This window comes from Cydia fagiglandana, chromosome 20, assembly GCF_963556715.1.
Source record: "Cydia fagiglandana chromosome 20, ilCydFagi1.1, whole genome shotgun sequence".
Lineage (NCBI taxonomy): Eukaryota > Metazoa > Arthropoda > Insecta > Lepidoptera > Tortricidae > Cydia > Cydia fagiglandana.
The window spans coordinates 7,297,233-7,311,528 of NC_085951.1; the positions used below are offsets into that span (position 1 = coordinate 7,297,233).

Consider the following 14,296-nt stretch of genomic DNA (forward strand, 5'->3'; position numbering starts at 1 on the left):
CGATTTTTTCAAATCTAAAATGAAAAATACATGTCTAGGGTAGGCATTAGGCTCTGTAGTTCTTATGGGTGTACTGACTTTTGTAAACTTTGTGATTTAGACACTTATTTCGGTATTAGATTAGTTATTTAATATTTATCATAAAAAGAAAAGATCATAAAAATAAATAATAATAGCCAGAATCTTTTATACATAATGTACAAATCTTTTACTCAATCGTGTACACAATGTGTATATTTAAGTTGTTAAAGGTTACATACTTTACCGTCCCATCCGCGATCTCCCGCGATGAATAAATCTAACACATTCAGGGCCGAGAACCCGACAGTCGCACACACACACACACACACACAGTCGCGTCACTGTTCGTAGCGACTACGCGCTCCATACGGCGAAAATGGCTACACGTTACGAGCGTAACCCGTAGCACTTAGCGGCAATTAATATGCTAATGTCCCTCGATTGATATTGTAACTCGAGCTAACTCGGTACAATCAACCGCAGGTATACGATGGCGTTATCCACTTAAACGTCACTTTATAACACCACTCGATTAAAACACACACTGTCACATATCCATACTGGTGTTCAAGAATGCCGGTCCTTTGCTACTTGAAGAAATCCTGCGCTTTTAATCTCGATCTCTTTTCTAAATTAATCTGTAGCAGGTTATCCGTCAGGGTGTCGGTCTGGGCTTGACCGGTTGCCGGTTGGACCAGTGGGGTGCGGGGGCTGCGGCGGGGGTGGGGGGTGGGGGTGGGCTTGGGCGTGAGGTGGTGCACGCCGACGCCCTTGGGGGTGAGCTTGAGGCGCGGCGACACCAGGTGCTTGGTGGCGAGCCGCCGCGCCGCCGGCGACATGCTGGCCAGGCGCTCCGTGTTCGATCTGAAACTGTAAAGGTCTGTTAGTTGTCTGTGGAAATGTACTGCAAGGGTTAGAGAACTTACCCATACTACGTGATCAAAAGCTCGAAAAGGCGATAGATTTCCATAGAGCATATTGGCTACGTGACAAAATTTTACAAAGCGTGGTACGTTTAACGTTGAATAGAACAGAATAGAATACCATTTATTTCAGTATACAATACATACACAGAAAGAAAGGGAAAAAAAACACTTATAACTAACTTGTACACTGTAACTATACACTGAAAAAGGTGAACACTCCCCGTCTTTCCCACTTTCCACTACACTGGTTACGTAGGATGGGTACGTTCCCTAGATAAGGAGCGCGTGGCCTTGACCGGTCGGATGGAAAAAATACACATAAGGTTATGTGGGGGAAGGGGGGTAACCATAACGTCACCAATGGGGAAAGGGGGTATATTACCTGGGCGTGGGCGGCGCGACACGCGGCGTGGTGGGGCGGCGGCGCCGCGCGGCGCGCTCGGCCAGCTGCAGCGCCAGCCGCTCCCGGGACCCCGACTCCAGCATGCGGTACGCCGCTCCACACCCCACGCTGCAAACAACAAAATTACATCATCATCATCTCAACCATAAGACGTCCACTGCTGAACATAGGCCTTTCCCTTGCTGAACATAGGCCTCCCGCTTACTGAACATAGGCCTCCCGCTTCTATTTACACTTGCACTTCTATATTACATCACCTAGGGTTTATTTTCATAATTTCCAACACCCTCATATTATACACTGAATTAAATGTCATATACTAAGAAAAAGTGACCAAGGCCTCCAGTGCCCCAGGCTGGAACCAGCGTCCTCTGCTATCGCGGCAGGTGCCTGTGCCATCCGACCACCGGGCCACAGCGGTATAGGTCAAATTTTACCAAGTATACTCCAACTATACTTAGGCTTAGGTTTATGGCGCCCCCTGGCCATCCCTAAGGTAAAACAGCATATTCGACCTCTAACTGAATCATTCGTGATGAGCTAGCGAGACATGGCGCTGCCAGTCAACCCTCATATTGTTTGGTATATAACGTATTGTATATAGTATACTGACTGCGGGAGCGGAGTGTCGCCGCCGTCGAGGCGGAAGGGCGTGCCCTCGATGGAGCCCCACGTCATGAGCGGCGACGCGTCCGGCCCGGCGCCCGGCGCGGGCGACGGCGGCGGCAGCAGCGAGTGCTCCTGCGCCGCCCCGTCCACGCCGATCTTGCCGTGGGCGGTCGCGTCCTGAAATTAAACAATTTAGGTTTAGGTTATTTTTAGGGTTCCGTACCCAAAGGGTAAAAACGGAACCCTATTACTAAGACTCCACTGTCTGTCCGTCCGTCTATCTTTCACCACGCTGTATCTCATGAAACGCGATAGCTGAAAGCCTAGAACAACCCTAGAAAAGCTAGACAATTGAAAATTTCACAGATAATGTATTTGTTGCCGCTATAACAACAAATACTAAAAAGTACGGAAACCTCAGTAGACGAGTCCGACTTAGCCGGATTTTATTACACAGAAAGCAAACGAACAAATGAATCGCCTGATGGTAAGCAATTACCGTAGCTCGTAGACACCTGCAACGCAAGGATTGCAAGTGTGTTGCTGAATCTTTTGTTGAAAGTTTTTGAAGGTCGTATCGGTCCAGAAATAATGTGGACTACAATTAATTCCACAGATTAACTCAGCGAGGCAGGAATATTCCCTCTAATCTGCAAAACGTAATTCAAGACCAAAAAAAGTATGACAATGTTGATACTGCAATAATTTGTTTGTAAAATTATAAATTCCTTTTGATAAATAATCACGCTAAGATAATTTATCCATTAGTAATTTTACTCCTACTATTTAAAAAAGTACTTTTAGTTACTTATTTGTACGTAAATACAAGACGCGCTAGTAAAAAAGTGGCAACATTTCTTACTTTTTTTGGTCTTGAATTAGTTACGTTTTGCAGTATAGATATTAATTAAGATTCCGTGTCGTGGTACAGTCAAGTGTAAAAATATGGGTATAGACAACATACTCAAAAATATGTCCCATAGTTCTTAATTCGCTGACATAAGAGCTATTTGACATATTATTGAGATGATTTGTGAACCCATATTTTTACAGTTGACTGTACAAACAGCAACACTCTTAACCATAGTCTAATAAAACATGGTCTTCTCTTCCCAGAGTGATACAAGCCTACGTCACAATAACATGGCCGCTATATATAGCGCTATCGCATATTATCATCATCAGCATATTATCATATAGCGCTGTCGCATGATGACGTAGGATTGTGTCAGTCACGTGACCACGAAAAGACGGGAAGAAAGTACCAGGCGGAGTATATTATTATACCATGCTCTTAACTGTACATCAGTGGACCTTATTACAAAAGGCATAAGGTCCACAGTTAACAGTGGCGATGGTACAGGGCTGTATACCTGGTCGCGGGCGAGCGCGGAGATGTGCGCCTTGCTCTTGGCGTGGTCGAAGGGCGTGGCGCGCAGGCGCGTGTTGTGGCGCCGCAGGGAGGGCTTCGGCGGCGGCCGCTGCGACGCGGCGCCGTCCGGCACGTACATTATGTGGTTGCGGGCCGTGTAGCGCCACGTGTCCAACTGTGTATACCTGGTCGCGGGCGAGCGCGGAGATGTGCGCCTTGCTCTTGGCGTGGTCGAAGGGCGTGGCGCGCAGGCGCGTGTTGTGGCGCCGCAGGGAGGGCTTCGGCGGCGGCCGCTGCGACGCGGCGCCGTCCGGCACGTACATTATGTGGTTGCGGGCCGTGTAGCGCCACGTGTCTAACTGTGTATACCTGGTCGCGGGCGAGCGCGGAGATGTGCGCCTTGCTCTTGGCGTGGTCGAAGGGCGTGGCGCGCAGGCGCGTGTTGTGGCGCCGCAGGGAGGGCTTCGGCGGCGGCCGCTGCGACGCGGCGCCGTCCGGCACGTACATTATGTGGTTGCGGGCCGTGTAGCGCCACGTGTCTAACTGTGTATACCTGGTCGCGGGCGAGCGCGGAGATGTGCGCCTTGCTCTTGGCGTGGTCGAAGGGCGTGGCGCGCAGGCGCGTGTTGTGGCGCCGCAGGGAGGGCTTCGGCGGCGGCCGCTGCGACGCGGCGCCGTCCGGCACGTACATTATGTGGTTGCGGGCCGTGTAGCGCCACGTGTCTAACTGTGTATACCTGGTCGCGGGCGAGCGCGGAGATGTGCGCCTTGCTCTTGGCGTGGTCGAAGGGCGTGGCGCGCAGGCGCGTGTTGTGGCGCCGCAGGGAGGGCTTCGGCGGCGGCCGCTGCGACGCGGCGCCGTCCGGCACGTACATTATGTGGTTGCGGGCCGTGTAGCGCCACGTGTCTAACTGTGTATACCTGGTCGCGGGCGAGCGCGGAGATGTGCGCCTTGCTCTTGGCGTGGTCGAAGGGCGTGGCGCGCAGGCGCGTGTTGTGGCGCCGCAGGGAGGGCTTCGGCGGCGGCCGCTGCGACGCGGCGCCGTCCGGCACGTACATTATGTGGTTGCGGGCCGTGTAGCGCCACGTGTCTAACTGTGTATACCTGGTCGCGGGCGAGCGCGGAGATGTGCGCCTTGCTCTTGGCGTGGTCGAAGGGCGTGGCGCGCAGGCGCGTGTTGTGGCGCCGCAGGGAGGGCTTCGGCGGCGGCCGCTGCGACGCGGCGCCGTCCGGCACGTACATTATGTGGTTGCGGGCCGTGTAGCGCCACGTGTCTAACTGGAAATATTTTCAAATTTTAATAATTATAATTCAAAGGATTTTCTACGTTTAAAATAAAAAAAAGTTTGATGTACAGGTACACCGTTTTCATATTGTTACTTCTACCTACTTCTGAAAGTGAGTATAACTTTTGGCTTGTGTGACTGCTGTTCGTCAATCTTCTTGATAAATGCCATAAATGACCTCCAGCGGGTCCTCGGTCGGGTCTCAACGGACGTATCTATTTTCGACGATTTATGACCCCTTCCCCTAAAGTCGTTTCCTCCTCCGTCATGCTACCATCATCCGATGTCCAGAACCCCCCTCCCTCCCAATTTGAAATGACGTAATTTATGAATACCCCCTAAGGCGAGCGCGGATTCTTTCTTCTCTAAGGACGGCGGCTTCGGTCTACTTGGTTACCTTGCCGCGGGCTTACAGTCAAGGTTTTTGATTTGTCACACAAATATGCAATAATTACGAAAATCGCTAGGAATCTCATGTCACACTGTGAAATGAAACACTATTCCTACTTCTCTTACCTCCAAGGGGCGCTCGGTCTGGTCGGCCTGCTGCTCGACGGAGGGTAGCGCGAGCGCGGAGTCCGCCTTCTCTCGGGACTCGGCCTCGGCAGCCAGCGCCGGGCCTAGCTTTGCTGCCTTCTTCTTCTGTGGCAAATAGTATTCCATTACGATCAGTTTTTTAACAACTATGGATTTATATCCGAAATAAAATGTTTTTTTTTTTAACAAATATATTATGATTAAGATCGCGAAAACAAATGCGTAATCAACTTAATGCATGCATGCTATTTTGTTTGAATTATATTAGCTAAAGTCCAATCCTTATATTATTACCTAAATATAATTATTATCTATCGAACTTCCTCACAAAATTTCACGAGAAATGTTCGAGACTTCGAGAACTGTGACTTGTAGATAAGACATCCGTGTGGATGTCTTCTCTACAGAGCAGAAATGCTTTCGTATGTGTATACGAAATCATTTCTGCTCAAGCTGAACCGGAGACCTTCATTCCACTCCAGAGGTCCACTCATAGCGAGCATACACGAGGCAATTTCCTCGCGCATAAAACGGCCAGTGCCTCGGCCGTAGTGGCGCGCGCGAGTGCCGTCTACACTGGCCGTTTTGTGCGCGAGGAAATTTCGTCGCGCGTTGAATAGCGTCGCTCGCTTTGTGTGGACCCGGCTAGTAACTAAAATATTTACCTCATCATCATCATCGTATTAGCCAGAGGACGTCCACTACTGGACATAGGCCTCCCCCAAAGAGTGGCACAATGACCGGTTTTGCGCCACCCGCATCGTGCGGACTCCTGCGACCTTTACCAGGTCGTCAGGTAAATATTTACCTGTTCTAACGCTATAACGCGGTCGTAGCTGGCATTGTCCTCGCTAGTGTGCGCCGCGAGGAACGAGTCCAGTGAGTGCTTGTCGGTGACATCCCTGGGCTTCTCTGGCGCGCGTTCAGTGCTTTGTTCTCTGGGAGGAGAGCGCTGGTGGTTTATGTCAGGGGTGTCAAAAGTGGCTGGGGAGTTATCTGAAATAGGCATTATTGTTCTGACTGAGTTTCACTTCAGTAAGTGAGTTTTAAACTGACGATTATTTGATAAACCAATAAATTACGCGAGGGCTTCAGGAGGGGGTGTCAAGCCGAATCTCACTAAATCTTACGTGGGGAAGAGGGGGTTTTGGCAAATATCGCAGTTTTTATGGGACAAACAATAGTGCAAAAATGAGATTAATTTACAGTAAAACATGTTTCCAGATTAAAGATCCGGTCCCCGATGTAAAATGAGTAAGCCCATTCATAATATAAAAAAAAAAATCCTCAAAAACCCCTCGCGTAATAAATAGTGATGGTTGGGTCATTCTAAGTTAAGAGGTATTAACGGTGTCCATGATAAATATCCATACTTTTCTAAAACAATTTAAATAAATTATGGTAATTTCCCTTAAAAAATTGCATTTCCATTTTCCTCTATATACAGTCAATTTCAATTAATTAATTAATTCAGTTTTGTCACAATTGCACCTCAAACATGCAAAATGTCCCTCCCCTGGCCTGTCCCTTTACAGGTTTTTCAATAAATCAGTAATTTTATCCAGATGTAATTCCCATAAATCCATTAAATTTGGTATACTTCATAAATTAAAACAAATATTGATTGTAATTTCATTAATAAAATCCTTTAAACTTTTCTTTTTCATAAAAAATATTTATGTTAAATTTTGTCCCCCAAATTCTATGTCTCCTACCCTGGCCACTATGTAAATGTAAAAATATTGGGTTTATAATTTTAATTATTGCCATTTTAGTCCCAATAGCAATGCATTTCATTCAATACTGACCACTAACCCTGCGACAGTCATCTTTTGGTTCCGATTGTCAGTCATTTTGATCATTGACCTCTTTACTTGACAATGTTGTTTTATGAAAGTGGTATCTCCCCTGGTCAGTTTTATTTCAAAATTATTGATATAAATACTTAATTGTATTTGTATATTTACTATAGTTTATGCATAGATTATATAAATACTTTATTTTAATTATTTACAATAAATACTTTCGCAATTATATCTGATTTGACATGAAAAAATCACTCCCCTGGCGTCTCTCCCCTGGCGCATAATTTTCCAAAATGTACAGTGGAGGTATGACTTCTTGTTTAAATGAATCATTACACTTTAATTTGCTCGAATTTGTAAGACGGCTGGTCAAAATTTCGATTTTGTTTGTTTTTAAAGAGATCAGGGGAGAGACCCTTCTCTCTTTATTACATAGAAAAAGTACGGTCTCTCCCCTGGTGTCTTCTAAAATGGTATAAAATTAAAGAAATGACTGATTAGCTTACAAATATACATAAAAGAGTTGTTTCAATATAAATATTGTATAATTAGATGAAATTTTAAACATATATGTTGTGCCACTTTTTCATACAAGCGATTACCTCTTAACTTAGAATGACCCGGTTCTTACATAGGTTTCATCTCATCAGACGGCAATTAGTGAACTATCCTACTACCAGCAAGCTCAACAGCTAACTGCAAGATAGACTAACAAAATTTCTTCAATATTATAGAATTAACATTGCTATTACAGATCAATGTAGCTGTGTGTGTGTGCGTAATAATTCACATCACTTGCTGAAAATTCATATACTTACAAGGTTCAGTGGGTGGCCTCTGTCCACTGTACTTGCGTGTGAGCTCCCGCAGTCGTGTATAGTCCTTGTTCTCCGAAGCTTCCAGGTACTCGTTCTGAGCTTTCAGCTTCTCCAGGTCCGGGAAGAAGTCTCTTTGGATTATCTTCGCTATGCCCTAAAACATAACATCCATTTATTTATTGCACAATACATTATAGGACAAATGCTGGACACAACACAATGCCTTAAGAGACCGTTCGGCAACAAGCGGCCCGTGAACCTCACACTTGCCGCCTGCGAGCCTTCCTGGCTATTTTGTATGCAATATTGTCAAACGACAATGTCTGATAAAGTCACACATATTAACAAAAAAATCCTCACGCAGTAGGAATCTAAGTTTGCCAGCGAAAAATAACCTTGAGGTTTTAAATTTAGAATTGTATTTTGATTATGATTGCTGACCTGACATAGCGTCCCTGAGACTCAAGGGATTTTCTTAGGAATTAGTAAACATCACAGTGTTTCATTAACATTATGTATGCCCGAATTTCACTATTTTAGTAAAATATAGTTATTCCGCGGGACCCAAAATCCTAGATTTCCTTTGTGGGGTTTAAATTTATATACAAAAAAAATGCAATTGATAATTTTTCTAACCTCTACATACACTTCTTCATCTAGAACCGTCGCTCGTTTCTTTTCAGGTCTTTTTTGTGGCACTTTAGGAATTTTGAAGACACTGCTTTCTTTTTTCAACAGCTGCATGTTTTTAAGCGCTGCTTCGCCTGGTCTTGATACAGGTGGTTCTTCTGCCATGACGATTGCATGAATTCACTCCTTATTAAAAGATTTTTGGCAACACACATAAATAAAAAAAAATTGTTTTATTTCAATATATTTAATGCAATACTGTGATGTTAAGTATTAATTTGAAATTAATATCAGCATTGTTGGTATTTTTCATGTATTTTTTGACATTGACATCTAGGCATGTTTTTTCTTATTCGTCCGTCTGGACAGGCTAAGACCAAAAGCCATACTGCCTCGTCTTCGGTGAGAATAAATTTCATAAATCATTTGTTATGTAGTACATGTACTAAAGTCAAAATACACAATATCCTCCACTGTACTAGAACAAACTATTTCCTCATCTATTTCCTAATGATATGATTCTGCTCATAGTACATTTTAGTTTGATTTTTGTACACTACACGTGAAATGGAATAGGAGCGAGGAGTGACAGTGACACTGACAACTGACAGCGATCCGATCCGAGTCATCCGAGTCCGAGTCCGAGTCTTCAAGTCTTCCGCCGGGTCCGCGGTTCTAAGTTTAATTTTATTCCAAATTACTTAAGTACTTTTATGTTGCGCGACAAATTGTGGAAATATAGGACTTCACTTATTTCCCAAGGAGCCGATATACAGAAATCGGCGAGAATAAATAAAGAGAATAATAATAAAAACTGCATGTGAGCATCGAAAGTTTCAATAATCAGTAAAATGACTACTTTAGGCACTGGTCCCACCGCGAGCTAGTAAGCTATGAGCTATCGGCTATAAACACGAGCAAAGCGAGTAGATTTTTTGTAGTTACTCGAGCGTGTCAGATTAAGTTATGATATCGTGCTACTTTAACCATATTTACCGGTCTATGTTGGTGGGTTGTTTGGTGTGGGGTTGGTTGGCATTAGAACGTAGACTTGTAGAGTACCTAATGAATTAATGAATGAATGAATAACGAGTGATATTTTTTAGCAAATTTCCTTTAGTAATATCACTTCATTATAAGTATTTATGAATTATATTAATTTCAGAGATGATCAGCAGTTGATGGGGAAACCGGGCGACCGTCCCGCGGAGTCATGCGGGAATTACAGTTACAGCAATAACACGCCCATTTTCCCCTGTGGCGAAATAGCTGACTCTATATTTAACGGTTAGTTAATATGGGACATTATCTATGAAAAGGGACCTTATTGTCGATGGCGCTTAAGCCGCACAGCGTCGCGCGGCATTACATTGTGTTTATATCGGAGCATCGTTATTAATGCCGTGAAATGATAATAATCGTTAGGTAATAATAAATTTAAACATGATTTACATTTGCGTTATTTAATTAAATAATATCTGGGAGACCGAGCTTTGCTCGGAAAACGTATAAAAACTCAAAAATACGCGTTTTCCTAGAGCTTAGTCCTAGCTCGATCGATTTTTCGGCCCACAAAACCCCCATATACAAAATTTCATCGAAATCGTTCCTGTTCCGCCGTTCGAGATCCCCGAACTATACAGGTTGCTTCCTGTAACAGGAACAATAAATTAAACTAAAGGCTGTACTCCTCAAATTGACCAACATTTGTTCAGCAACTTTTTAAAATTATGAATTCTTTAGACTTCCTCTTTTTCATACAAAATAAATATTGCCTTCAATGTACGCTGACATCAGTGTGTTTGACGTTGCTTGTCATGTTGTAAACATGACCAAATTTGCAATACATTGCGTCTTAGAATAAACTTTAAAGTGTAATAAAAATCAAACCATGAGTTATTTTCAAAAGTTGCTGAACAAATGTTGGTCAGTTTGAGGCGTACAGCCTATAGTTTAATTTATTGCTCCTGTTACAGAAAACACACTGTATATATAAAATAAATATACAAGAATTGCTCGTTTAAAGGTATTAGATAACGTCATTCCATATTTCATTCCGAATGTGTATAAACATGAGGAAAAACCGTTTATAAATGTAATTATTGGTATTTTTTTAACTTTTTCCTCGTTATATTTTAAGGCAAGCATACCTAGTTAAAATTGAAGTAGGTTAAAAAGAACAAACAATCTAATTTATTGAAGTTTTCATGAATTGAAATTAAGAGCCCTTCAACGTGCACACTAGCGCCACAGCTAAATAATCGTGATTATTTAAATTTAACGAAAGATATTGAAAAAAGGGGGCCGCTAAACTTTACGTACTGTATTGTGTATTTAAGTACCTTTTGAATACATCAGACTAGTTTTTAAGTTGCTGGATTCGTCAATCTATGCGTCCAAAGTTAAAACGGCCGTTTTTGTTTTGAGTTCCTAGATCGACGAAACCAGCAACACAAAAATTAGTTTGATGTATTCAAAAGGTACTTAAATACCCAACACAGTACGTAGCGGCCCCCTTTTTCAATATATCTCGTTAAATTTAAATAACCACGATTATTTAGCTGTGGCGCTAGTGTGCACTTTGAAGGGCTCTTAATATTCCCAACCCCTTAAACCTTACTCTGAACCTACTTCGCATTAAGTTGTATAACTTATGGAATGTGATGTGTTTAAATTACATAACCCATTATGTATTTTTTCTTTCAGACACCTTTACGCTTAAGAAAGTAGTTTCAAAAGAACAGAAGGTGACCCTAGAAGTTGAATATACGAATTTAGTGACCGGAGACACCTTGAAATATAAAAACCCTCCTGAAGAAGGTAAGGTGTCATCCAAATTACTTTATACATATGGGGCATTATCTATGAAAAGGGACCTTTACGTTACATTTTAACGTTACATATGATTAAAAATATTGTAATTTTAAGAAAAAAAAAATTTGGACTGGGTATTTTTATATTGGCGCTAGCTTTTGTCCCATTCACTTGGGGTCGGTGTAGCATGTCTTTTTCTTCTACCCATTTGCCGCCCGTCATCCCATCATTTCATTTTATATACCAGTAGGTACACTGATTCCGTCAAGTTAGGTATGTTCTAATCTTCTAATGTATGGGGAAGACAAACAAATTATAGCCAGCATTCAATGAATGTAGTATGATACCTTTCGGTATGGTGCTTTACGCACACTAGTGTCACATCCCCTGCCCCTGACGCATAAAAACAAAATGGTATAAGTATTTGTAGAAATGTTTTTTTTTTGCACTAACGGTTGTTGTTGCACCATTTTTATAACATTTTATCCATACAAGGGACCTACATGATTTATAATACTAATTATGTGTTATCCAGTGCTAAATAAATTTACAAGACCAATCAATTGGGGCGGGGATCCAGAAACACGAGATTTGCCGTGGGAGACTGGTACGAGCCTAAAAGGCGTTGAGGTGAGACTTGTATTAGTGTTAGCTCATATTAACAAATCATCATCATCATTATTCTTAAGAGCCTAGCTCTCGTCGGTGGAGTAATCGCCATTCCGTTCTTCTCTCTGCCACTGTTTTGAGCTCCTGATATGTCACTAACGTTAATTTTCTCTTTGGCCTGGTCAATATATGTATGCACGTCTCGGTCTTCCTCTGCCTCTCTGTTCTTCTATTCTGCCTTCAATTATAGACTTTATGTAAGTATCGTGACGTATCAGGTGGCCTAACATGTTTCTCCTTCTGTTTTCAATTGTTCTTAGCAGAGATCTCTTCTCACCTACCAAATTTAATACTTCCGGATTTGTTTTCCTCTCTTTCCAGCTTATATACCTTCCATTCTTCTCCATGTTCACATTTCAAAAGCTCTCAATCTGTCTCTGTCGCGCTGGGTCTCGCTTCCATATAACGCTATACTCTAGACATATTAGGTCTTGATAAATCGCTTTCTGATGTTTCGGGATATCTTTGATTTTAAGTAGGTGTTTCTTGTATATTAACAAATAAACATGGTAAAATACCTCGTTCCTAAAAGTAGTTGCAATGTTTATAGCAGTATCTCAATAGAACAGTTCTTTAACCGGTAACCGCAAACGGAAACGAAATCATTATGAAACTACACAACGGGACTTAATCGCGTATTTAAGTTAGAAGAAAAAAAAAGGTTGAAGGTTCCTATATCGGAGAAACTAAGCGCAGGTAGCGCACCATAGCAGAAAGAGTTAAGGAACATATCGCAGCTGTCAAAATCGTCAGGTGAACAAATATGCGGTGGCTGAGCATTTGCTGGAGTCAGGACCAAACCACTGGATTGAGCTGCATAACCCTAAAATCCTTTCCACAGATCGCCATTTCTACAGTAGAAAAGTGCGAGAAGCGATTGAAATCAAAAAACATTGCAATTTTAATCGGGACGAGGGTTTTAAGATCTCATCCACATGGAATCCAGTCATTAGTAAATGTAAGCGGAAAAGAATATCGACAGTCGATAAATCGAATATCGTTAGTGTTGTGTGTCGACAGAGTGACATCCCTAGTGCGCAAAACGTTCAAACTGATAAACAAGACCAAGTGCGGGTAGTTCGAAAAACTCGCGCGGCTAGAAGATGTTGATGTCAACTTAAGCCAGTCTTCTCCGAGACGACGGGGACAACGCCGTCCTCGAAACGTCGGAGGTAAATCTTAAAACTTAAATACGCGATTAAGTCCCGTTGTGTAGTTTCATAATGTTAAATAATCGTAAAAGTTTAAATCAGTGGAAACGAAATCGTTTTCGTTCCCGCGTGAATGAACGAAACCGGTTTTAAAAATTAATTGGTTTGCGAGCCCCGGCCTGGCCTGCCCCCTGGTCGCCGGTGCTCCTGATTAAGGGATATTCTATGAATCGATTGGCTGATTTGTGGAAGATTTTGCCATCGTATATTTCAGTATATGATTAAGACAAGATCATCATCATCATCATCATCATCTCAGCCATAAGACGTCCACTGCTGAGCATAGGCCTCCCCCTTGGACCTCCACTCGTACTCGTACCGGTTGGAAGCGACAACAACACAAGATAAAGATAGACAAGACAAGATAAAGATAGTTTATTATTCAAGTAGGCATATTACAATGCGCTTATGAACATCAAATAAAGCTACGCCGGCGCCATCCCTACACCTCTGCCTCGAGAAGATTTAAATCCCCCCCTCAATTGGAGGAGGGTATCCCAATATGGGACCGGCAACAAACTCGGCGGGACACATCTATTCAAAACATTACATCTTATAATTAACATGCGTTACGTGTATGTATTTATTTTCAAGAACCCTGCATTCCAAGCGTGGATGGATACGAGTTTGAAAAGCAAGCCAGTATGGCGGGTAAAGAAGAAGGGCGAGTATGAACAGGGGTTGCCGGCCGGAAACTACATAATGTTCATTGAAATGCGTGAGTAAAAAATTACCAGGCATTTTATAGCTCAATCTTGAAGCCAGTCAGATCATTTATAAATAGTAGTAGTAGTAATCACTTTATTGTCCACAACACAGGTTTACATAATATTTAGGGGTACAAACGCGAACTTATCCCTGTAAGGTAAGGAGTCTCTTCCAGATAACCTAGCTAGTTAGCTGTAAATACTATGGAAAACGGGGTACCGAGTTGTAACTCGCAAACCTCAATGCATTGATATCCAAATTTTTTCTACAAACTAAGGACATTGTAATTAAATAAGGTTTAAAATTCAAATTTTAAATATACTTAGCGCCACTTGCACCATCCCATTAACCCAGGGTTGTCCGGTTAAACCTGGAATTACCATGGTTACCAGTATAATTTTACACTGGGTTAACGGTTTAACCGCTTAACCCCGGGTTATTGGGATGGTGCAAGTAGCCCTTATTCATGTAGGCCTAGCAAAGCAA

The 14,296-nt window shown here is 42.7% G+C and overlaps 3 protein-coding genes across 3 annotated transcripts in view; 1 reads left to right on the forward strand and 2 right to left on the reverse strand.

Annotated features, from left to right (window-relative positions):
- Positions 1–14,296, reverse strand: part of LOC134674549 (uncharacterized) — a 420,725-nt gene that overhangs the window by 336,352 nt on the left and 70,077 nt on the right. The gene's annotated exons all lie outside the window — the stretch shown is intronic.
- Positions 357–8,721, reverse strand: LOC134674535 (splicing factor ESS-2 homolog). Its single transcript, XM_063532638.1, has 8 exons — positions 8,415–8,721; positions 7,779–7,932; positions 5,964–6,151; positions 5,135–5,260; positions 3,333–3,506; positions 1,964–2,136; positions 1,330–1,458; positions 357–891 (listed from the first exon to the last, which is right to left on the reverse strand). Exons 1-8 carry the CDS (start codon positions 8,571–8,573, stop codon positions 609–611), a joined length of 1,386 nt encoding a protein of 461 aa, XP_063388708.1. The 5' UTR covers positions 8,574–8,721; the 3' UTR covers positions 357–608.
- LOC134674570 (CDC50 family protein chat-1-like) lies at positions 9,580–13,984 on the forward strand. Its single transcript, XM_063532686.1, has 4 exons — positions 9,580–9,695; positions 11,115–11,228; positions 11,758–11,852; positions 13,697–13,984. The coding sequence occupies exons 1-4, from the start codon at positions 9,590–9,592 to the stop codon at positions 13,826–13,828; spliced, it is 447 nt and encodes a 148-aa protein (XP_063388756.1). The 5' UTR covers positions 9,580–9,589; the 3' UTR covers positions 13,829–13,984.